Source organism: Geotrypetes seraphini, chromosome 6 (genome assembly GCF_902459505.1).
Source record: "Geotrypetes seraphini chromosome 6, aGeoSer1.1, whole genome shotgun sequence".
Classification (NCBI taxonomy): domain Eukaryota; kingdom Metazoa; phylum Chordata; class Amphibia; order Gymnophiona; family Dermophiidae; genus Geotrypetes; species Geotrypetes seraphini.
Window position 1 is genome coordinate 45062867 of NC_047089.1, and position 26426 is coordinate 45089292.

General features: G+C 44.3%; 1 protein-coding gene across 1 annotated transcript; it reads right to left on the minus strand.

The window, feature by feature from the left end:
* Positions 1–903: 903 nt before the first annotated feature.
* AMER2 (APC membrane recruitment protein 2) lies at positions 904–4860 on the minus strand. The gene has a single exon (XM_033949844.1). The coding sequence runs from the start codon at positions 4593–4595 to the stop codon at positions 2832–2834; it is 1764 nt and encodes a 587-aa protein (XP_033805735.1). The 5' UTR covers positions 4596–4860; the 3' UTR covers positions 904–2831.
* Between the last annotated feature and the right edge of the window lie 21566 nt (positions 4861–26426).

Sequence of the window (26426 nt, forward strand, 5' to 3'; positions counted from 1 at the left end):
AACCTGCCCCTCAATGTTTTCAAATTTTTGTAGTCCCATTCTGAAATGATTCAGTTATCTATGTCCTTTTTCTCTTCTGCCATTCCTATAATTAATTCTGGCATTGTAAGTAACTAATAAAGCTGGCATAACAGATAGATTATCAAAATGTGAACTTAATTGCAGACCATGCCTAAAGGACTGGTTCTCCATGCTCCTGCCCCCTATAATATATTCAGACAACAAAGACATTATTGTGCCACATAGAAAGGACAGAATCACATGCCACATCTGACAGGTATGAAATAAGACATGCTGTGCAATACTGAAACATATCCTGAGGACACATAAAAATTCACCATCAGTAATTTGCTGCAAATCCTAGCAAGACCACATTTAAACAAAGAGTTATTTAAAGATAACTTCTAAACTCAAGATGTAGCAAAAATTATAACACAAGTGATATTTTTTGAATCTTTGTAATATACTTCCCTCCATTCCTCCCTGTTTTTTGTGGTTGTATGCAAAAATGATAAATACACACAAACAAATAAGCCTGTGTTACCCCTTACAATTTAACTCTGTATAGCTGATAAACTGCCAGTTCTTCAGTAATTACATACAAGGCTCCTTTTAAGAAGCTGCGTTAGCGGTTTAACGTGCATAATAGCGCACGTTAATTTGCCAGCCGCACTAGCCGCTACCGCCTCCTCTTGAGCAGGCGGTAGTTTTTTGGCTAGCGCAGGGGTTAGCACGCGCTAAAAAGTTGCATGCGATAAAGCCGTTAACGTGGCTTCGTAAAATGAGCCCACAATGAGTTAAACATATCCGTTTCTCTATCACTTAAGTTTCTTTCATTGGCATATGGAAAATTTTTACTGATATAAATATATTTATTTTATAATAAAAAATAAGTGCTAGTAATGCTTTAAAATTGTCTTTACTTGAAAAATAGAAAATACACACCTAAAATTCAACATTTAATGCTGGGAATAGGAAATTATAAATCATTTCATATTTGTAAATGTTACTCCTATTTTTGACCCTAGAATATTTCTGACCCATGTCATGAAGAAATATCACCCAGGTTTTATACATGACACTAGCCATCAGTATACTGATAAATTCCTAATCCCAATCATAAAGAGAACCAAATGCTTCAAAATATGAAAGGTGTAATAGCTAATAGTTCAATGCTGCCCTCTTTCTTTACCCTGTACTATTCTGCAAACTTGAATCTTCAGCAACAGCTGTTTTTACATGAGTAACCTGAATCTGCCAGTAGATGATAAAAGAAACAAAAGCAAGATGAATATGAGAAACAGTGAGGGGATAAAGCCAGAAATGCTGATTAACATAACTAAAATTGTAGATTTTTTGCTGTTCAGATCTTAAGGACTATATCATATGATACATACCAGATTACAAATAAACCTTTGTTTTGTTTTGGGGTTGGTTTGTTTTTTAGTAAACGTGTCTAAAGATATATAAATAGCAGCATGTTTATTTGGCCTTTTAAATAACGCCTCTGTTATTATAGTGCCTGGAGCATAAATCTTCCCAGTCCCTGCTCTTAACCTTCATTACAACATCCTCTTTCCATCTCAACTTTCAGATCCCTTTGCAATCTGTTTAGCTACCCATTAGCAATTTGTAATAAAAATAAAAGTGGATAGGAATTAATTTTTATCTAGTGATACAAAACATATTTTGATTCTTGGTTAGAAAGTATAATTATGACAAATAATAGTTATTGTTAGAAAAAATGCTAAACATTTGTATACATCCCCCCCCCTTTTACAAAGGCGCAGTAGTAGCTGCCGCACAGCAAACACTCCAATGATGCCCGCTGAATCCCTATGAGCATCGGAGCAATTACCGTGGCCCTCTGCGATAATCGCCTTTGTAATAGGGGCCTCAGAGAATAATTTCAGCTCTTATTGGCTAATAAATACATTTTCATTTTGCCAGCAAAAAAATAAATCGGTGTGATAATTGTTCTATGACTAATCTGCTGTAGGCCCTTTTAGACTGCTGGTATTTGTTTTCAAATATATTATTTTATGTAAATTCAACACAGTAAATTTGTTTTTCTGGATATTAAGAGGCTGGTGGAAAAGAAGCAATCTGGCCCCTTATTAAAGTATTTGTACAGGTTTGCAATTTATATGATTTCAGTATTTGTACATCTATAAAAACAGTTACTTAAATACTAAGTAACAATATTAGGTTGTTTTTACAAATTCTGATGCATTAGGCAAAACCTTTCTGTAGCATGTTGAAGCACTATCTACAGTGATATTTTGCAAGATTCTCCCTGATCTAGATTATTTACTGAAAAAAAAATTAAACAATATATAGAAATCTGAGTATTTATCAAATGACACATCTAAAACAAGATTTTGTCCTTATATTAATGTACCATGCTCTTTACTATGCTTCAGCCTTTGCTTTGATCCTATGTCATGGTAAAACAAAGGTCAATTTTGACTGCATAAAAAGCTACATTTATTCTAGGACTCTTCTCCAATTCTGTTCCACTTTTCCTTGAAGAATACCTAGCACTACTTTACTGTATCAAGGAAGATGTTAAATGGGTTGATAGAAAGTCCCCTTTCTACAAAAGGACAGGGCAAAGTGACTTCTTTGTGTTTATTGTTTTTAAAAAAAAAAAAAAGACATAAATGTTTGACAAGTGCTGTTGATATCAAGAACTGGGTTAGAAGTGCAGGCCTGAAACTCCTGAAAATGCTTAAAATCTCTTAGTTGCCTTGAAGTAAGGAAAACCTTTAATAAACAGTTCAATGTAGGCACATTAAACTAGTCCATCTTCACTGTAAACTCTTTTAGAACTACTTTTTGGCAGTGTCTGCTGTTGCTTTTAGTGCTGTTCCTGTTAAGACCCTATTGCTGACTCTGCGCACAAGTACCTTAGAGACTGGAATTTTTGTTCTAGGCATCTCACTTTTAGTTGGCTGCTGGGACGCCAGGGCGCTGTTGCTGCTGGTTTCTGCTCCCTGGCTGGGAGGATGCGGCGGTAAATGTTTAATGCTTATGGGTATCTTGGATTCCTTGAAGGCCGACGACGTTTTAAGGGGGCACGTGGTTGTCAAGGGAATTACAGGTTTGGAGCAGGGCAAGCGAGATGTCTCGTCATCGGGACGGCTTTCCCTTACTTTTTTCCCCAACTCCGCGCGGAGATCAAGGACGGCCTCGCCGCTGCAACTGTCTCTCGCGGCGCTGCTCTCGGGAGCGGAAACCGGGACGTCCCCGCAGCTGTCCTCGGGGCTGGGGGCGCGCTCCCGCCGCACCTCCGCCTCACTCGCCCTCGGCGCACTCTCGTCCCCCGGCTTAACAGGAGCGCGATCGAGGCGGCCTTGTTTACGCGCCGCCCCCGGGTCCATCTCCTCGGCGCACCTGCCGCTCTCCGGCGCCTCTTCCTCCGTTTCCTCGCCTCGCCTCTCGCCGGGGGGCAGCGTGGGCCACAGCGCCCGGAGGCAGGTGTCGTCCGCTCCGTCCGGGCTCGCCATCTCCTCCCCCCCTCCTTGGCAGGTGACGAGGACGGGGTCCTTCCTGAAAACGGCCTTCCTGCCCGCCCCCGGGGCATTCTTCCCGCCGCTGGCGCTTCCTCCCTCCTCTTCCTGATCGGCGATGCTGTCGCCGCAGCCTGTAAGAGAGTCAAAGCTTTTCAGTGACGTGACATCGGCAAACATCAAACACACTCGGTCGAGCGGCCGCTCGGAGGGCGGGTCGGGGGCTGCGAGCTCGCGAGCACTCTCGCGCTCGGCTTCGACGAGGGGGGCAGCGTTTACTGGCATTTCACCTGTTGTGGCTCCATCCTTTCCCTCCTCCTGCCCGCCTGGGCCTGGCAGCTGGCGCTCATCGGCCCGGCCCGCGTCCTCCTCCTCCCCTGTGATGTCTTCAGCGGCCGGCGGCGAGGTGGGCTCCGGGCAGCTCCCGGCCGCGGGCTCCTGGGCCTGGCGCGGGGGTTCCGCCTCGGCGCTCTCCGCCTCCTCGGGGGCGTTGGCGGGCTCGGAGGACGGTTTCCGCAGCGCCTTCTCCTCCTCCTGGACGCACTCTAGGCTGGCGGTGAGGGAGCAGGGCAGGATGAGGTCGGGCGGGCTGTCCGAGCTCTCCTCCCCCGCCCTCGCCCTCCGGTGCCAGCGGATGCTGTGCAGGAGCCCCCTCAGCCCTTTCCTTTGTCTGGGCTCGGCGTGCTGTTTCTCCCCCCGGCCGCCCTCGCACCTCGCGTTCTTCTTCAGCAGCGACAAGAAGCTGTGCGACTTGGCCACGGCGGCGTCGGCGCGAGGGGCGACGGTGCCGGCGGCCGAGTCGGTCAGCCGCCGCTCGCCGTCGCTCTCCAGCGTCACCTCGGCGAGCCCTTCGTGGGTCCGGCTTCTCACCAGCCCCGTCGTCGTCGTGGTGGCGGCGGTGGCTGCCGCGCCGTTACTGCCCGAGTTCTTGCCGTCGCCTTTGTTCCTCACGCCGAAGATGCTGGGCATGGTGCCGCCGCCGCCCGCTCTCCTGCGGCCGAAGAGCTTGAAGGCGGTCTTGTTGAGCTTGCCCGGGGGCTGCTCGGCGGCCGGGCTCTCGGCGCTGTCGCGCTGCAGCTCCATGTCTGAGGCGGCGGCGCGCGCCCTGCTCCTGCCGCTCTCCAGCTCGCGCCTGCAGACCCCCGCGAGACGCCCGCCGCTCGCTCTACCTCGTCGCGGCTCCTGCTCGTCTCCATGGCAACGCTGAGGAGGGGGCGCGGGGAGAAAATTGTAAGCGGCTTTAGTCTGTTCTGGGCCGGAGCCTGCACGCTGTCAGCCGTGCTTAAATCAGCCCGAGCTGCCTGCCAGAAGAAAACCAAATAAAGGCGCTTTTTTTTAATCCTGCTAACAGAACTTAGATAACTTCACCTCAGCTGCTTTGGTGATTATTTGAGTTGCCAAAGCGACTGCATCTGAATGCCCCAATTCAGATCTGTTGCCGCTGGGCACGCATTGTCAAGTTGGGGAGGCTTCAAACTTATCTGCTCAGATTTTTGTTGCTAGGGTGTATTGGCAGAGGTATGGCCAGTAGGGAAAAGGAAGTATTGATGCTCCTGTATAAGACTGATGACTGATTTCTAATATTGTGTACAATTCTGGAGATATAAACAGGATGGAGTGGGTCCAGTGGAAGTCTAGTAAAATGGTCCCTGGTTTTTGTCATAAGGTGTATAGGGACAGACTTAAAAATCTCAATATGTATACTTTGGAGGAAAGGGGGGGGGAGATATGACAGAGAGGTTTAAATATATATGTGGCATAAATGTGCATGAGGGGAATCTCATTTGAAAAGAAGCTCCAGAATGAGAAGGCATAGGATGAAATTAAGAGGTGATAGGCTCAGGAGTAATCTAAGGAAATACTGGTTTACAAAAAAGGGTGGTAGATGCGTGGAATACGCTTTGAAATAATGACAATGCGTATATATCAAATTTTAAATAAATAAAAATAGTCTCCCAGTAGAGGTGGTGGAGAAAAAGACACTGAGTTCAAAAAGGCATGGGACAGGTACATGGGATCTCTTAGGGAGAAGAGGAGATAGTGGATGGGCAGACTGGATAGGCCATTTGGCTTTTATCTGCCTTCATGTTTCTAAGTACAGGGGCAAGGACTAGGATGAGTACTAGCTAGAGCTGGCAGCTGCGTGGGCTCCCTTTTACGGATCACAAGGACACTTCTAGACTCCCAGCACCTAAGACAACTTTACTTTTTGATGACTAAATGAATATAGAAATGCTAAATAGTAGTCATAACAAATGCATTTCAGCTACTAATCTCCTGTTTTACTCTACATACATTTGGTTAATAGTGGTAGAATGATATGAGGGGCTGCTGAAAAGTTCTCAGCCCAACCAAGAAGAGAATGATGTGGAGCCATGAGCATTATAAGATATTCCAACTTTTCTTGACACTTTCATTTCAATGATATGAAATGAAACTAAAAGTGTCAGGGTTGTCACTCAGACAATGCCACTGTGGTGGCTTATGTTAATCGACAAGGGGGCACCAGAAGTGCTCCACTGTGACTGGAGGCCCAGTTGTTCCAGTGGACATAAGCGCATCGGCAGCCTCTCCGCCGCCTATGTAGTGAGAGTAGAGAATGTGCAAGTCGACTACCTCAGCTGCCAGACAACAGTCCCAGGGAATGGTCATCAAAAGGGCATTTAACCTCATTGTTCAATGATGGGGGGTCAACCGATGATGGATTTGATGGCATCAGCCCAGAAAAAGAAGGTAGATCATTTCTACAGTCGAAGATTCGAACCCAGAAGTGCTGGGTTGTATGTGTTAGTAGAACTATGGCCAGAGAAAGGACTGCTTATGTGTTTTCTTCATGGCCCATGATAGGCCAGGTCATTCGCAGAATGGCAAACCATCCGATGTTGGTGGTACTGGTGGCCTCGGATTGGCCGTGCAGGCCATGATATAGGGATCTGGTTCCTCTCCAAAGAGACAGAAGCATCAAGCTGGCAGTACATGTAGATCTTCTCAGTTAGGGACCAGTTCCTATGGAGAATCCAGAACACTTTGGGATTACAGCATGGCTCTTGAGCGCGCAGCAGTAACATATAAGGGATACTCAGAAGTAGTAATCTCTACTCTATGCAGAGCTAAGAAGCCTACAACAGTTGCAGCCTACATGAAGCCCTGGAAGACTTTTCAGCACTAATGTGCCAATGATAATGTGGAGCCCTTTAAAGCTCCAATTTCAGTGGTCCTGGCATTCCTAAAGGCTGGACAAGAAAGGGGTCTGGCAGTGGAATCACTTAAAGTACAAGTGGCAGGTCTCATATGCTTTCAAGCCTAAATAGAAAAGAATTCCTTGGCCTCGTACCTAGATGTGTCCAGATTTTGAACCTTAACATTATCCTGAAGGGACTTATTAAGGCTCCATGTGAGCCTTTCCAACAGGCATCGTTGATGGATTTCATGGTCAAGTCTGTGTTTCTAGTAGCAATTGTTTCAGTGAGAAGGGTCTCGGAGTTACAAGCACTTTCATACAGAGAACTATTCCTATGGATTACAGAAACAGGGATTTCCCTGTGCACAGTTCCTTCTTTCCTATCAAAGGTCATTTCAGCCTTCATGTCAACCAGGAGGTTCGTTTGCCAGCTTTTCAGTCTACAGGTATGTTAAAGTAGGATAAGCCATTGCTGGTGCTAGATGTCAATAATAATAATAAACTTTATTCTTGTATATTGCCATACCATTTAGCTCTAGGAGGTTCACATTCAAGAGAGACTGAACAGTTCAGTGACAATACATTCTTAGAGAATACAGAGTATAATTGACATTTAATTTACAAATTTTTCAAAAGATACGTTTTCATAGATTTTTGAAAGGTGTAATAAGACTGAGTCTAGGAAATTATTATACTTAACCAATTGTTCAATTTGCCTGCCTAAAATGCAAACGTTTTATCAAGAAATCTTTTATAACGGCAATGTTTTAGTGTAAGATAGATAAAGAAATTGATTCTTCGAGCAGACTTTTTTATCCCATATAGTTCAAACCATGAAGATAGGTAAGCTGGAGCCAAGCCGAATAACGTTTTGAAGCAAATACAAGCAAATATAAATAGCACCCTAGCTTCAAAAGGCAACCAGTGTAGATGCTGATAATATGGGCTAATATGATCATATTGTTTCAGCCCATAAATCAGATGAACTGCTGTATTTTGAATTATTGTTAGCCTTTTTAGGGTTTTTTTTGTTAGCTCTCAGATATATTATATTACAATAATCAAGTATAGATAGGATAGAAGACTTTACCAACAGTCTAAAAGATGTAGCGTCAAAATATTTTTTTATAGTTCTTAGTTTCCATAGGGCAGCAAAACATTTTTTAATCACTTGATCGATGTGGATCTTTAGAGTTAGATAACGATCTAATGTAACTCCTAAGATTTTTATGGAGGTGGCAATCGGGTAGTCTTGACCTTTGAGATATATCACATTGTCTTTGATTTTATCAGTAGGACTTGCAAGAAAAACCATAGTTTTTTCTGGGTTAAGTTTAACATTATGGCCCCGATTCTGCAAACTGCGCTCGTCCTAAGATATGTGTTGGCAGTGATTGATGCAAGCACAGAATCCAGCCCCCAAGCTGCTGAGCTCACGAGAAAAATTACAGTGCTCGACTCTCTTCACATGGTACGGGAGGCGTGGAGTCAAGTCTCATCATCAACGATTTCAAATTACTATTGACAGGCGAGCTTCATTCACAAATCTGAGACAACTGAAGCTGATACTTCGTCCATTGAACTCCCAGGTGGACTCTCACCACAAGAGTTTGAGCTGTATGTTGCCGTTCACAACGATGTGCCCACATCATCTGACAGTACTAATTCCAATATCTGTACAGTCATAAATGACACTGCAAACAACCAAGAGTCTGATGATGACGGAGATACTGCTGCGGTCATCACGACTAATGAAACACCTTTAGAGATTGTTTCTTCTCAGGTGCGCTGAAGTCCCTACACACGCTGCGTTGTTATCGGGAGATAAATGGATGTCACGACTATGGCCAGTTTTACAGCATCAGTAGTCAGATACACAGCTTGAATCATGCAATCTGTGTGTAGAAAACAATGACTGATTATTTCAATAGAATGTTGGTTTAACAAAAAGGTTTTGTGTATTGCATGAACCGTGTAGAATTGTTTTACGTGTGTTTTTTTGCTGTGATTTTTCATGACTAAAATGTGGTATTCCGATTAAGCGCACAGTCCGTTTAAACGCACATGGCAGTCTGGTCCGGAGGTCTTGCACTTAAGCGGAGTCAACTGTACTGCTTTCCAGACATTGCATTGTGCCCTGTTATACTTCAGATTGTGTTGAGACCATGCTATCTGAGTCATGTGCATATCATCCCCTTCATTAGGCCTATCTCCTGTGCCACATAAAAAGAAGAGATACAGCTTGGTACACTTACTGTTCATTACAATATTCTACAATTATGTTGAAGTGAGCTGTTTTCATTGCAAACTTGAATGTGCCTGCAATTCATGAATACATTAAAATCATATAAATGTAATGCATTATTATTAAAGACCAACACATGAATTTAGAGGACTTCTAATTTTACAACCTGTCTAAATTTTTTCTAGGGAATTGGCTACTGATCTGCCTCGTTTTATGTGGCAAGAGATGTTATTAACAGGTTTAAAAAAAAAACCCAAGAATAAGAATCAGTCTTTGCACTAAGGGCTCTTTTTACAAAGATTCATTAGGGCCTTAACACGCGGAATAGTGCGCGCTAGCCGCTACCGCTTCCTTTTAAGCAGGTGGTAATTTTTTGGCTAGCACACGCTGTAGCGTGCGCTAATCTTGTGCGTGCGCTAAAAACGCTAGCGCACCTTAGTAAAAGGAGCCCTAAGTGGAGAAGAAAATTTTAAAATAAATAAATGTGTTATGTGCAACAACCTAATAAATAAGTAAAACCTTCTGGGCTTTTTTTTCAAGTTTTTCTCTTCTCTTATTTAATTACAGTAGTAATTGACATCATGTGTTAGGCAAAAGTAGTTTATATAAAGTACTTTGTGCACTTGGGCATTCATAGCCTACAAAAAAGCTGCAGTAAAATTTGCACTTTTGTAATAGCTCCTTTTACTGCACAAGTTAACTCCCATATCACAGGTAAGTGATTTGCATGGTAAACTGTATATTGCATTGCTGCATTCTTTATTAAGCATAATAAAAGAACTCAAATATGAAATTGCTAATCTGCTGTTAGTGATCTGTAACCTGTCACTAAAATTGTCCATAGTACCTGAAGATTGGAGGGTGGCCGATGTTACGCCAATTTTTAAAAAGGGTTCTGGGAAATTACAGACTGGTAAGCCCAACTTCAGTGCCTGGCAAAATAGTGGAAACTATTATAAAGAATAAAATTACAGAAAACATAGACACTCATGGTTTAATGGGACAGAATCAGCATGGGGGTCAGCCAAGGGAAGTCTTGCCTCACCAATTTGCTTCATTTCTGAAATTCCTGGAAATATTATTTCGAGCTTCTTATTGTATAATCCACCCTGAACTATAATTGGTATGGGTGGAATACAAATATTGGATAATGTAATGTGTGAATAAACATGTGAATAAAGGCAAGCTGGTTGATGTAGTGTATCTCTATTTTCAGAATACTTTTGACAAAGTTCCTCATGAGAGACTCCTGAGACAATTTAAAAAGTTATGCGATAGGAGGCAATATTCTGTTGTGGATTAGGAATTGGTAATTGGATAGAAAACGCAGGGTAAATAGTGGAGGGTCACAGGAATCTGCATTTGGATTATGTGTTATTTAACATATTTATAAATGGTCTGGAAATCAGAACAACAAGAGAAGTAATTAATTTTGTAGATGATACAAAACTATTCAAAGCTACCAAAACATATATGAACTGTGAAAAATTGCACGAAGACTTTAGAAAATTAGAAGTAGGCAGATGAAATTTAATGTGGATAAATACAAAGTGATGCACATCAGGAAGTATAATCCAAATCATAGTCTATTATAAGGACTTTGTCAAACACCTGAAAATTCAGATTCACTAACATATAGCAACATAGAAGATGGCAGAAAAAGACCAGCATGATCCATCTAATCTAGTAGATAATGGCAGATATAGACTCGAATGGTCCATCCAGTCTGCCCAACCTGATTCAATTTAAATTTTTAAATTTTTCTTCTTAGCTATTTCTGGGCAAGAATAGCTTTACCCGGTACTGTGCTTGGGTTCCAACTGCCGAAATCTCTGTTAAGACTTACTCCAGCCCATCTACACCCTCCCAGCCATTGAAGCCCTCCCCAGCCCAACCTCCACCAAATGGCCATACACAGACACAGACTGTGCAAGTCTGCCCAGTACTGGCCTTAGTTCAATATTTAATATTATTTTCTGATTCTAAATCTTCTGTGTTCATTCCACGCTTCTTTGAACTCAGTCACAGTTTTCCTCTCCACCACCTCTCTCGGGGGCGCATTCCAGGTATCTACAACCCTCTCCGTAAAGTAGAATTTCCTAACATTGCCCTTTAATCTACCACCCCTCAACCTCAAATTATGTCCTCTGGTTTTACCATTTTCCTTTCTCTGGAAAAGATTTTGTTCTACGTTAATACCCTTCAAGTATTTGAACGTCTGAATCATATCTCCCCTTTCCTCTAGGGCAGTGTTTTTCAACCGCTGTTCCGCGGCACACTAGTGTGCCGCGAGATGTTGCCTGGTGTGCCGTACGGTCAGGGCCGCCATCAGGGCAGTACCACCAGTCTAGGGAGAGGGGCGGTCCGCCCCACGTGGACAGGAGAGAGCTGGACGGGGGACCCGCGGAGTTCAATACATCTCGAGCCGCGAGGCTCGTCTTCTGTTCCTGCCTGCCCTGCAGCTAACATATAGCCGATCGCAAGCGTTCCCCGATGTTAGCGCTGACGTCGGAGGGAGGGCTTAAGCAAAGCCTGCCCTCCGACGTCAGCGCTGACGTCGGAGAATACTTCCGTTCGGCTATTTGTGCGCGGCAGGGCAGGCAGGAAGCAGAAGACAAGCCTCGCGGCTTGAGCTTCGTTTGGCTGAGAAAGTTGCAAAGATGGGCTGGGAGGCAAACACGGAACACAAAAGGGAGGAGGGAGTGCGTTTTGGACACAAGGCATGAACTTGGGAGAGAGGAAGGAAGGGAAAGAGATGCTGAGGTGGGGGAGGGAATGCGTTTTTGGACACAGAAGAAATGGACTTGGGAGAGAGGAAGGGAGGGAAAGAGATGCTGAGGTGGGGGAGGGAATGCATTTTTGGACACAGAAGAAATGGACTTGGGAGAGAGGAAGGGAGGGAAAGAGATGCTGAGGTGGGGGAGGGTATGAATGTTTGGACACAGAAGGCATGGACTTTGGAGAGAGGAAGGGAGGGAAAGAGATGGTTGTGTACACGGGGAATAGAAGAAAGGAGAATTTTTGGTCATAGGGAGGGAGTGAGGTACAGATAGTGGCATACCAGGGTGGGTGGGGGGCGGTCTGCCCCACCCCGGGTTTACATCCCAAGGGGGTGCACAGCTGGCCACCCTCCAGTGTTGTCCCTAGGCCGGCAAACTGCGGCTCTTTAACCACTTGAGTGCCACCGCCGCCAACGGTGTTGTTGGCGGTGGCAGCATTATAAAATACTTTCTTTGTGTTTATTTGATTCCTATTCAAGAGAATTACTTTATATATAGTCAATATAGGCACAGAGTTAAATTTTTTAACATTTTCTAATGGTGGTGTGCCTTGTGATTTTTTTCATGAAACAAGTGTGCCTTTGCCCAAAAAAGGTTGAAAAACACTGCTCTAGGGTATACATATTCAGGGCTTCCAGTCTCTCCTCATACGTCTCCTATCATTTTCGTCTCCCTCCTCTGGACCACCTCAAGTCTTCTTACATCCTTTGCCAGATACGGTCTCCAAAACTGAACACAATACTCCAAGTGGGGCCTTACCAATGACCTGTACAGGGGCATCAACACCTTCTTCCTTCTACTGACTACGCCTCTTTATACATCCCAGCATCCTTCTGGCAGCAGCCACTGCCTTGTCACACTGTTTTTTCACCTTTAGATCTTCGGACAATATCACCCCAAGATCCCTCTCCCCGTCCGTGCATATCAGCTTCTCTCCTCCCAGCATATATGGTTCCTTCCTATTATTAATCCCCAAATGCATTACTCTGCATTTCTTTGCATTGAATTTTAGTTGCCAGGCATTAGACCATTCCTCTAACTTTTGCAGATCCTTTTTCATATTTTCCACTCCCTCTTCGGTGTCTACTCTGTTACAAATCTTGGTCTCATCTGCAAAAAAGCACACTTTTCCTTCTAACCCTTCAGCAATGTCACTCACAAACATATTGAACAGGATTGGCCCCAGCACCGAACCCTGAGGGACTCCACTACTCACCTTTCCTTCCTTCGAGCGACTTCCATTAACCACCACCCTCTGGCGTCTGTCCGACAGCCAGTTTCTGACCCAGTTCACCACTTTGGGTCCTAACTTCAGCCCTTCAAGTTTGTTCAACAGCCTCCTATGAGGAACTGTATCAAAGGTTTTGCTGAAATCCAAGTATTTTACATCTAGCATATGTCCTTGATCCAGCTCTCTGGTTACCCAATCAAAAAATTCAATCAGGTTCGTTTGGCACGATTTACCTTTTGTAAAACCATGTTGCCTCGGATCCTGTAACCCATTAGATTCAAGGAAGTACACTATCCTTTCTTTCAGCAATACTTCCATTATTTTTCCAACAACTGAAGTGAGGCTCACCGGCCTGTAGTTTCCTGCTTCATTCCTGTGATCACTTTTATGAATAGGGACCACATCCGCTCTCCTCCAATCCCCAGGAATCACTCCCGTCTCCAGAGATTTGTTGAACAAGTCTTTAATAGGACTCTCGCCAGAACCTCTCTGAGCTCTCTTAGTATCCTGGGATGGAGCCCATCTGGTCCCATTGCTTTGTCCACCTTCAGTTTTTCAAGTTGCTCATAAACACCCTCCTCCGTGAACGGCGCAGAATCTACTCCATTTTCTCATGTAACTTTGCCAGACAATCTCGGTCCTTCTCCAGGATTTTCTTCTGTGAACACAGAACAGGAGTATTTGTTTAGCACATTTGCTTTCTCCTCATCACTCTCCACATATTGGTTCCCAGCATATTTTAGCCTAGCAATTCCATTTTTCATCTTCCTCCTTTCACTAATATATCAGAAAAAATTTTTGTCTTCCCTTTTACATTTTTAGCCATTTGTTCTTCCGCATGTGCTTTCGCCAGACGTATCTCTCTCTTGGCTTCTTTCAGTTTCACCCTGTAGTCCTTTCTGCTCTCCTCTTCTTGGTTTTTTTTATATTTCACGAACGCCAACTCTTTCGTCTTTATTTTCTCAGCCACTAGGTTGGAGAACCATATCGGCTTCCTTTTTCTCTTGTTTTTATTGATTTTCTTCACATAAAGGTCCATTTTTATCGCTCCTTTCAGCTTAGACCACTGTCTTTCCACTTCTCTTATGTCCTCCCATCCTAACAGCTCTTTCTTCAGATACTCTCCCATTGCACTAAAGTCCATACGTTTGAAATCTAGGACTTTAAGTATCGTGCGGCCGCTCTCCACTTTAGCCGTTATATCAAACCAGACCGTTTGATGATCTACTTCCCAGGTGAGCACCCACTCGAACATTAGAGATACTCTCTCCATTTGTGAGGACCGGATCCAATATTGCTTTTTCCCTTGTGGATTCTGTCACCATTTGTCTGAGCAGAGCCTCTTGAAAGGCATCCACAATCTCCCTATTTCTTTCCGATTCCGTAGACGGAACATTCCAGTCCGCATCCGGCAGGTTGAAATCTCCCAACAGCAGAACCTCCTCTTTCCTTCTAAACTTTTGGATATCCACAATCAGATCCTTATCAATTTGCTGCAATTGAGTCGGAGGTCTGTAGACTACACCCACGTAGATAGAAGTTCCATCTTCTCTTTTCAGAGCAATCCATATCGCTTCTTCCTCTCCCCAGGTCCCTTGCATTTTGGTCGCTTGGATATTGATCTTTACATAGAGAGCTACTCCTCCACCTCTTTGACCATCTCTGTCCTTCCTAAAAAGATTATATCCCGGTATGTTTGCATCCCATCCATGTGATTCACTGAACCATGTCTCTGTGATAGCGACAATATTTAGATCTGCCTCTAACATCAGGGCTTGCATATCATGATCTTTGTTGCTTAGACTGCGAGCATTTGTGGTCATCGTTTTACAGCTATTTTTCAGCGATAATCTCCTTTTTCGTATGGATTTTTGTTTCGTTTCACTTTCCGTTGCAATACTAAGAAATGAGTTGCTGATATTGTTTATGTTGCAGTCTTTATTACTATCACATCTTTTCTTTTGCCGGGGGTGGTCTCTATAATTGTCCTTCGTACATACACCCCCCCCCCCACCTTCTAGTTTAAATGCCTAGAAAAATATTATCTAAATTTCTCTGCAAGGTTTCTTTTTCCTGCTGTAGTAATATGTAGCCCTGACAAGACAGCCAAAGCCACACCTGTCACTCCATGCAAGTTACACTCCTTCATGATCAAATACTGGCATTAGAGAATGACACAGGTACATAGTTTGTTTCTGTCCCTACCGACTATCTCCATACCTGCCTCGTTTGCATGGGCTCCGTCCCCTGCAGACTCCATCTCTGTCCCATCCCCATGGACTCTTTCCTCATCTGCATAAGCCTTGAACACTTGGACAGGGAGGGCAGAATGGGAGGAGGTGTAGCATTATATACTAAAGATGACATTAAGGTCACGAGAATCACAGATGTCCAGTATACTGGGGAATCCCTTTGGGTTAATTTGGCCAGAGGGAAAGACAAATGCTTGTATCTTGGCATAATTTACAGACCCCCAAGACAACAGGATGACCTGGATATGGAAATAATCGGAGATATAGAAAATATCACCTTGCGTGGGGACACAGTATTGCTAGGTGACTTCAACATGCCTGATGTGGATTGGGTTACACTTACCTCTGCTTCCGGCAGCAGCAGGAGGCTATTAAACACTATGAAGGGAGCAAGACTCAGGCAACTGGTGTTGGAACCAACAAGGGATCAGGCAATACTGGACCTGATACTTACCAATGGAGAAAGTGTCACAGAGGTCTCGGTGGGCAACACATTGGCCTCCAATGACCACAACATGGTATGGTTCAATCTCAGGAAAGGTTTCACTAAATCTACCACACTGACCAAGGTCCTCAAATTCAAGGACACAAATTTCAAAGAAATGGGAGACTTCGTTCACCAGGCGCTACAAAGCCAAGCAGAAACTGATAATGTGGAAGAAATGTGGTCGACTTTGAAAGCCACCATACAAGAAGCAACAAACCGCTATGTTAAATCAGTAAGTAAACGGCGAAGGAACAATAAGCCACAGTGGTTTACTGCGGAGATCTCAGACCTCATCAAGGAGAAGAAAAAAGCATTCATCTCTTACAAAAAATCAGGGAAGCAGGACTCTAGAGCAGACTACCTGACCAAATCAAAAGCCGTCAAAACAGCAGTCAGAGAGGCTAAATTCCACATGGAAGAGTCTCTGGCAAAGAACATCCAGAAGGGAGATAAATCCTTCTTCAGGTATATCAGTGACAGAAGCAAAAACTCAGGCGGGATTGTAAGCCTTAGGAAACCAGACTGAGACTATGTGGATAAGGATTCGGAAAAAGCCCAACTATTAAATTAATACTTCTGCTCAGTCTTCACCCGAGAAGCGCCGGGGCTTGGCCCTCAGCTACAGACAAGGGTTGGCTCAGTTGACCCTTTTAGTAACTTTGAGTTTACGCCCAGCATGTCTACGGTGAGCTGTCAAAGCTCAAGGTTAACAAAGCAATGGGGCCGGACAACCTGCACCCCAGGGTGCTTAGGGAGCTGAGTGATGTCTTGGCGGAGCCACTGTCCGCGCTCTTCAACCTCTCCCTTAGTACAGGCAGCGTCCCGTTGGACTGGAGGACGGCTAACGTCATTCCACACCACAAGAAAGGCTCAAAGATGGAGACAGCAAACTACAGACCAGTGAGTCTAACATCGATAGTGAGCAAACTAATGGAAACTCTAATCAAACACCAATTGGATAAAATCCTGGATGAAAAGAATCTACGGGATACCCGACAACATGGATTTACTAAGGGGAGATCATGCCAATCCAACCTGATCAGCTTCTTTGATTGGGTGACGGAGAAGCTGGATATTGGGGAGTCCCTAGACATCGTGTACCTGGACTTTAGCAAAGCATTCGATAGCGTACCACACCGCAGGTTGCTGGGCAAGATGAGTTCTATAGGATTAGGTGACACATTGACGCAATGGGTTGGGAACTGGCTTGGAGGTAGGATTCAAAGGGTGGTGGTGAATGGCACCCCCTCCGAAATGACGGAGGTGATCAGTGGAGTGCCACAGGGCTCAGTCTTGGGCCCAATCCTATTCAACATCTTTATAAGGGACTTGGCAGAAGTGCTTCGAGGTAAAATAACATTATTCGCCGATGACGCCAAACTAAGTAATGTAGTGGGCAAATGCACAACAGACGAAGATTCAATGCCTGACAACATGATGCACGACCTACTCCTGCTGGAGCGCTGGTCTAGGACATGGCAACTCAACTTCAATGCCAAAAAATGCAAAATTATGCACCTGGGCAGCCAAAATCCATGCAAGTCTTATACCCTTAATGGCGAGATCCTAGCAAAAACGGTAGCAGAACGAGACTTGGGGGTAATCGTCAGTGAGGACATGAAGTCTGCCAATCAAGTGGAGCAGGCTTCATCCAAGGCAAGACAAATAATGGGTTGCATACGAAGGGGTTTCGTCAGCCGTAAGGAGGAAGTCATTATGCCATTGTATAGATCCATGGTGAGGCCCCACCTGGAATACTGTGTGCAATTTTGGAGGCCACATTATCGCAAGGATGTGCTGAGACTGGAGTCGGTGCAGAGAATGGCCACCCGGATGGTCTCGGGACTCAAGGATCTTCCATATGAAGAACTGCTTGACAAATTACAGCTATACTCGCTCGAGGAGCGCAGAGAGAGGGGAGACATGATCGAGACGTTCAAGTATCTTACGGGCCGCATCGAGGCGGAGGAAGATATCTTCTTTTTCAAGGGTCCCACGACAACAAGAGGGCATCTGTGGAAAATCAGGGGCGGGAAACTGCGAGGTGACACCAGGAAATTATTTTTCACTGAAAGAGTGGTTGATCGCTGGAACAGTCTTCCACTACAGGTGATTGAGGCCAGCAGCGTGCCTGATTTTAAGGCCAAATGGGATAGACACGTGGGATCTATTCACAGAGAAAGGTAGGGGAGGGTCATTAGGGTGGGCAGACTAGATGGGCCTTGGCCCTTATCTGCCGTCTATTTCTATGTTTCTATGAGTGTCGAGGGCGGGAGTTGGGTGGGACGTGGGCCGGCTTAGACTTAGTCATACAGCATGTATAACCGAAAGTTATATAACCCACGATCGACGGAACTTGGATGTTGTGACTAAGGGGGATCGGGTGCGCCGGGGAGGGGGGCGAAGATGACGACACTCAACCTCTCGCTGGGGGCGGAAAGGCTCTGGACGTGAGCTGGGAGGAAGACCGGCGTTTGCTGAGGCTGCGGCCGCCCAGAGACACTCTTGGTGCACCTCCGGGTCCATGTGTACGGCCTGCACTGTACACTCCAAAGAGGGGAGCAGAAGGAACGGCGGTGGCAACAGCGGTTTCTTTCGCAGTGAGTGAGGGAGGATGCTCCAGTGTTCCCTGCCGCCGTGTTCTAAAATAGAATCCGGCCACGGATCACACACCACAGCGGCAGGGAACACAAAACCCTAAGTGCGCATGCACGCTTAGGGTTTTATTATATAGGATCTTTTTATTAAAGTATAAAAAGGGACAATATTCTATACAACTTTTGTTTACAAATCACAAATACAGCCTTCCATTTCAATCTGATTTTGGTAAAACCTTCCCAAAGATTCAGTTGCCTGTGTTTCCACCTCATCCAGGCAGATAATTGGATTGCCTTTCTGACATGGATATAGAAGAAAACTTACACTTGTGTAGTGGATGAACAGGAAAATAAGTGTCTATTAAATGTCTGAAATGCTCCTTGATGCCAGCAATAATGGATGAATCTGTTGCAGTAACAGTACGATGCTTGAGCAACTGGGCATGTAATGGAGGGACATTGCAGATGGTAGTAGTCAGCAGACAAGATTCTTGTTGCCAAATTAAAGACAGAAGACACAAATGTCATTTAATAGCAGTTTATTTAAATCCAAAAGCAGCTTCTGCAGTTCTTTTTAATCAATGAATTCAGCTGCTAATTGTCTAAGATGCGTTACGTTTTTACATATTGATGCTAGCATTTTAAAGATGCTAATCCATCTAGCTGGAACACTCAAGGCTAGCCTCAAGCTTTTAAAGAATGAAACAAGGACAAAGTTTGTCCTCATCCCCACAGGCTCTATAACCGCAGGTACCCATCCCCTATCATTCTCTAACTGGTATTACAAACAGAGCAGTCAGCAATTTGCTACAATTCCAACCATTTCTAGGCATGCAATCTTGAAAAAGTGGTTTTATCAATTTTGCTGTGCTATAGTCACATTTGTCAGTACTTGATTAAACCAATTATATAAACTGACTCATCTTTATTAACATGTTTATACATACCTTCCATACCACTTATTAAACTCTACAATCCTTTCCTCTCCCTTAGAGATCCTCTTTGCTTGTTTCATACCCGATTTCAGATACAGTTCTTGTCTCAATGACTTCTGACCATGTTATGCTAGTTATATTGAATGTACTCTAATAGACTTTTAATTGAGAATTTTCACTTTATAGCCTCTATTTGCAGATATGCAAAACACTATGCATAGTATTAAATATTCATGGGATAAGAGTCCAATATTTTTTTGCAGAATGGGGGAAAATGTCATTTTTATGATTCAAGTATTTGGAAGCACAGAAAGCATCTTTACTAATAGGAGAAAAATATAATACCATATATAGATACTGTTTTCTTAACTTCCTGTAAGGTTTTATTTATTCAGGATTAATATATACAGTATATTAGGGCAGAGTAGGAAGAAAAGGAGGGAGAGCGGCACTATATGTTAAAGATCACATTAAGCCCCACAATTGCAGGATTTACAGGGTAAGGAAGAGCCACTGTGGGTCAATCTGGAATGAGAATGGAAAATGTATTTACACTGGTGCAATATACAGACCTCCTTCACAGACAGAAGTGGACAGAGGTTTAATAGAAGACATTCACCAATTTTTATATGCCAGATGTTGGTTGGGATTTCTCTGTTGTGGGGTCTCCTAAAAGTAGGGAGATCCTGGATTTCTCTACAGGGAATACTGTTCCAGAAGTTAGTAATGGAACCCATGCAGGATAGGACCATGTGGATTTAGGGCTTACAAATGGGGAAAGTGTTTCTGATGTTATAGCAGGTAATCACCTGATATCCACTGATCACCAGCTGGTGTGGTTTAATATTAAGACAGGTGTAGAGAGGGCTCATTCAAAAGTAAAGGTTCTAGATTTTTTTAAAAACTAATTTGTTTCAGATGGAGGATTATGTCAAGGAGTTGTCTGGATGGGATCATCTGGAAAAAGCAGGAAAACTGAAAGGAGCTATTCTAAGAGCAACAAACCTTTTTGTAAGGAAAGTAATGGGACATCTTTGAGGGCATTGCTGTGAATGTACCAGATATATATCGCACCATAATCCCCTTTTAATTTATGGTGAGCCCTCCAAAACCTACTATACCCACCTGTGTACTACCCCAATAGCACTTATGGCTACAGGTGGCACCTATATGGCAGTATAGTAGGGTTTGGGTGTGCTCACACTTTTTACCATAAATGTAGTGGTTACAGTGACTTATGGGCTAGGTCCTCCTTTCTGTGGTTCACTATCCCACCCACTAGTCTACTTAAGACACTTATGTGCAGCTCTACTAGGTTTCCCCATACCAGATGCTGTTTTAGAGACAGGTATGTACCTTCTTGTTCTAATCTTTGTCTGGTGGAAGGGGATCAGTGAGCATTAGGGGAGTGTGTGGGTATATTACCTTCATGCATGCAGTGGTCATCCGGTCAGTTTGGGCACCTTTGTAGTACTTAGATCAGGGGTGTCCAATGTCGGTCCTCGAGGGCCGCAGTCCAGTCGGATTTTCAGGATTTCCCCAATGAATATACATGAGGTCTATTTGCATGCACTGCTTTCATTGTATGCTAATAGATCTCATGCATATTCATTGGGGAAATCCTGAAAACCCGACTGGACTGCGGCCCTCGAGGACCGACATTGGACACCCCTGACTTAGATGCTTCTAAAATAGGTCTAGTTCCAAACATCTAAGTTCCATCTAGGATGTCTTGCAAAACATTTGATTATCGCTGCAAGACATCTAAGTCTAACCCACCCATAGGCACGCCCAAAACCCGCCCATAAAACGCACAGAGGCTGGGACACCTCGCTAAATGTCCAGAAAGGTGATTTCAATTATTGGCACTTGGACATCCATGTGCCAAGTTAGGATGTTTTTTTAGATGTCTATGTTTTTTTATTATGAGTCTGATAGTAATAGAGTAGTTGATGGCAGGCTACAACTGCTACTCTGTTGATAATTTGTTAGATGTACAGTTCAGGCACCAAGATTTGTGCAGAACTGCATGTGTCTAAGGTACAACTGTTAAGCAAAAACTGCAAATCTGCAGTGCCTTGTAAGTCTTCCCACCCTTGTATATTTTTCAAATGCTGCTAAAACTTACAATTCAAAGAGCAGTAAATTGGGAGTTTGTTTCTTTTTTTTTTTAAATTTAATATTTATTGAATTTTTCAATATATTCAAGCATATAACTTGTACAGAAAGGAAATTTAGCAAGAATAATACAAATGAAAACATATATCAAAGAATATCGAATATGAGCATAAATTTCTACTCAAGTCCTCAAAGAGATCCAAGAAGGGAAATAGGCAAATCAAAGAAATTTAAACCAGGTAATAACTAGTCGGATGAGATTAAGGCACCCTTTCTTAATGGGAGTTTGTTTCACTGATCTATGCAGGATACTCTACATTTTCAAAATTTAATAACAATTATAGAAATGTTCATAAAGTAAGAATAAGTAACCAAAAGATTTTGATTGAATAAGTCTTATCAAGCTTTGTCATAGAAAATGGATATAAGCTTAATTTCCAAAAATGCATTAACAAAGTCCATAATAATTAAATAGAGACCATCATTATTCAATCACAATAGCTGCACCAATTCAAATATTTCTGGATGAAGAATAAAGCTGTTTCTGTTGCTATAGACAGAGAGGGAGGGAGATAAAAGGATGTATGCCCTACTTTTGAGAGTTATACTCCTAAATTGGCCTATTTGAAACTTTACTGGAACTGAGTGCCTAAATTTATGCTAAAAAATTTCACCGAACTTGTAAAAAGAAGCTTAAAAAAGGTGGCAATAAAGATGGATTTAAAGCAGAAGCATTTATTTTCAGCAGTGGACACTTAAATTAGGTTCATAAATTTATGCAAATCAAGGGAATGTGCTAGAATACTCTTTGTATTTGAAAAGTCTAATCCCTTGTTATTTATAATTCTATTAGCTGTGTCTTCAGATGTGCTTTCCGATGATCTCTTTCACCATTGGGAAAATATGCATTGCACATGCAACTATTTAAAATTATCATCGATGTTCTGTATTCCTCATCGACCAGCTGTTTTGCAATTTTTCTTATCTTTTCCTATAATGTCAGTACTTATTCATTTTTCTTAGCTTTTAACAATCTTTATGCAAAGCACTTATCTCCAGTGTCTAGGGGCAGGGCAGATGATCCTGCTGACAGTACAGATAACCCGAATGTGGAGTCTTTTTTGGCCACTACATCCACCCTGAAGATTCTGCTCATGAGGAAGCCACACTTCTAGTAGAGTGCGCTTTGACAAATTTAGGCGGATACATTCCACATCCGATATAGGTGAAGAAAAGGCCATATGAATCCATCTTGAACTGGTCATTATCGCAGGACAAGCAGGCAGGTATTCTCACATATGGGTGACGTCATCGACGGAGCCCAGATGCGGACGCCTCACAAGCAGACTCACTTGAAGAAACTCGAAGTTTTGAGTCGCCCGCAGCGCGCATGCGTGAATGCCTTCCCGCCCAGCGCAGGGCGCGTCTCCTCAGTTCTCGGTTTTCCACGGAGCCGAGAAGTCCGTCTTTGACTCTCTGCGTTTAACTTCGTTATTTTGTGCCTTCTCTGAACCACGGTTTGTATTTTTTTTCTCTCGAATCGCTGTTCTTATTTTATTTCTTTCCTTTTCAGTAAAAAAATAATAATAATAATTTTTCCTCTTCCGTCCGTTTTTTGGGACAGGCCGCTAGGCCGCAGCCCGAGGGCTTCGATCTTGCGGCAGCTATTTTTCCTTCTATGTCCCGGCCTGCCACGGGCTTCAAGAAGTGTAGCAAGTGCCAGTGCGCGATCTTTCACAGACCCACACCGTCGCTGCCTTAAGTGTCTTGGGCTGAAACATCATCCTAGGTCGTGCCTGCCTTGCTAAACGCTTCAGCCTCGTGCTTTCAATCTCTTCGAGATGGAATCTTCTACTGATCCCTCGACTTCAAATGCATCCTCGGCCTCGACTCCTACCGAGGTTCCTCCTGCTCCTACTGCTTCCACCTCGAGCCTCATCAGACCTTCGTCGTTTGCAGGGGCTCTTTCTTTGACGACATCTGCTGTATCTTCCCCTGTTTCCTCAGGTCAGATAGCTCAGCATTCGGTTCCACCAGTAGTGATTAAAGTGCCTAAGACTCCCAGGTCGAAGCACACTCACACTACCTCAAAGGAAGCTGGTGGTCCGGTTTCAGACGCGGATCCATCCTTGCCGGCTTCTTTCCAGACCATGTTAGAGAAGCAGTTTATTCAGTTGCTTACAAATATGGGACCAAAACTGCTTCCTATTATCCAGCCTGGGCATTCAGCAGACTCCCGTGAGGTCAAGCCGCTTCCTATGCCTCTGTCTGATCTTCCACACTCTTTGCAGGGAGCAGAGTCTTTGTGAGTGTCTGGTCTGGTATCCAAGCATGTGAAGCAAGGAGCAGATTTTTTACGAGTGCCTCGGCAGGAATCCTCACACTCTATACAAGGAGCAGAGTCTTTGGGGGTGCATCGAAGTTCCTCCATCAAGCCTCTGGAGCTTAGATCTACAGCCTCCAGTCCTATCCATTCTTTGATAGCATCGGCTGCTTCAGTCTCCGAGGTGAAGTCTCCTCGATCCTCAAGATCTGCTTCCAGGCACAGTTCTCACCGACGATCGAGGCCTTCATCAAGGCATCCTTCCAGGCATAGTTCTTCTTCTAAAGAACGACCTTCTTCAACTAAGCCTCGATCTACCCCAACTTCGACTAGACCACCGACTCCTCGTTCGAGGTCTCCAATGCCGGACCTCGAGGATATCCTGATTTAGATTGCCTCGTCCAAGTCACCATGTTCCTTTGATGCCTTTTTTCCTGCCGAGGCTTCATCTTCGACTCAAGCTGCCTCGATGTCCTCGAGTCCTTCTCGAGGCAAAGAATTGGTGGATCAGCTCTCTTTCTCATCTTTTCTTTGTCAGATGGCTGTGAACTTCGATCTTTTGGCCAAACTGTCCATCTCATCTTTTCTTTGTCAGATGGCTTTGAACTTCGATCTTTTGGCCAAACTGTCCATCCCATCTGGAGAAAGTATCCAGACAATAGTGAGAAGTGAAGGTATGAACCGAGGACCAAGTGGCAGCTCTACAAATTTCCTCAATAGGTGTAGATCTGAGGAAAGCTACTGAAGCTGCCATATCTCTGACTTTATGGGCTCTGACTTTACTATGAAGGGATAATCCAGCCTGGGCATAGCAGAATGAGATACAAGCCGCCATCCAGTTGGAGATGGTACGCTTAGAATTAGGATGGCCCAACTTATTTGGATCGAAGGAAACAAAAAATTGAGGAGCAGTTCTGTGTGGTTTGGTGCGTTCCAAGTAGAAGGCCAAAGCATGTTTACAGTCCAGAGTATGAAGAGCTGATTCTCCAGGGTGAGAATGAAGCTTTGGAAAAAACACTGGAATAACAATGGATTGGTTGAGATGAAATTCCGAGACCACTTTAGGGAGGAATTTAGGATGAGTATGAAAAACCACTTTGTCATGATGGAACACCGTGAATGGTGGGTCAGCAACTAAAGCTTGCAGCTCACTGACTCTTCGAGCAGAAGTGAGGGCTATGAGAAACACCACTTTCCAAGTGAGATACTTCAGATGAGCCTTATCAATTGGTTCAAATGGAGGCTTCATTAGTTGAGTAAGAACAACATTGAGGTCCCAAACCACAGGAGGCGGTTTGAGAGGAGGTTTGACATTGAAGAGTTTTTTCATGAATTTGGAAACCACTGGATGAGCGGAGAGGGGTTTCCCTTCAATAGGCTGATGGAAAGCCGCAATTGCACTGAGATGGACTCAGATAGATGTAGACTTGAGGCCAGAATGGGATAAGTGCAAAAGGTAGTCCAAAACAGAAGATAAGGAGGAATGCTGAGGCTCCTTATGATGAGAAAAACACCACATAAAAAATCTAGTCCACTTTTGGTGATAGCATTGTCTAGTGGTAGGCTTCCTAGAAGCTTCTAAAATATCTCTTACAGATTGAGAAAACTGAAGAGGGGTTATGTTGAGAGGTACCAAGCTGTCAGGTGTAGAGACTGCAGGTTGGGATGAAGCAGAGATCCTTGACTCTATGTAAGCAGAGAAGGAAAAATTGGTAGAAGGTATGGCTCCCTGCTGCTGAGTTGAAGTAGAAGGGAGTACCAAGGTTGTCTCGGCCACCGAGGAGCAATTAGAATCATGGTGGCATGACCGTTCTTCAACTTGACCAGAGTCTTGAGAATGAGAGGAACTGGAAGGAATGCATAGAGAAAGAGATTTGTCCATTCCAGAAGAAAACCATGCTACCATTCTGTAAAGCAGTGTTTTTCAACCGCTGAGATGTTGCCTGGTGTGCCATACGGTCAGGGCCGCCATCAGGGCAGTACCACCAGTCCTGCATTCAGGGGCCCGGAGCTGACAGGGGGCCCGGGCTCCCCCAGGGTCCTAGGCCACAGTCTAGGGAGAGGGGCGCTCCGCCCCACGTGGACAGGAGAGAGCTGGACGGGGGACCCGCGGAGTTCAATACATCTCGAGCCGCGAGGCTCGTCTTCTGTTCCTGCCTGCCCTGCAGCTAACATATAGCCGATCGCAAGCGTTCCCCGATGTCAGCGCTGACGTCGGAGGGAGGGCTTAAGCAAAGCCTGCCCTCCGACGTCAGCGCTGACGTCGGAGAATACTTCCGTTCGGCTATTTGTGCGCGGCAGGGCAGGCAGGAAGCAGAAGACAAGCCTCGCGGCTTGAGCTTCGTTTTGCTGAGAAAGTTGCAAAGATGGGCTGGGAGGCAAACACGGAACACAAAAGGGGGGAGGGAGTGCGTTTTGGACACAGAAGGCATGGACTTGGGAGAGAGGAAGGGAGGGAAAGAGATGCTGAGGTGGGGGAGGGAATGGGTTTTTGGACACAGAAGGCATGGACTTGGGAGAGAGGAAGGGAGGGAAAGAGATGCTGAGGTGGGGGAGGGAATGCGTTTTTGGACACAGAAGAAATGGACTTGGGAGAGAGGAAGGGAGGGAAAGAGATGCTGAGTTGGGGGAAGGAATGAGTGTTTGGACACAGAAGGCATGGACTTTGGAGAGAGGAAGGGAGGGAAAGAGATGGTTGTGTACACGGGGAATAGAAAAAAGGAGAATTTTTGGTCATAGGGAGGGAGTGAGGTACAGATAGTGGC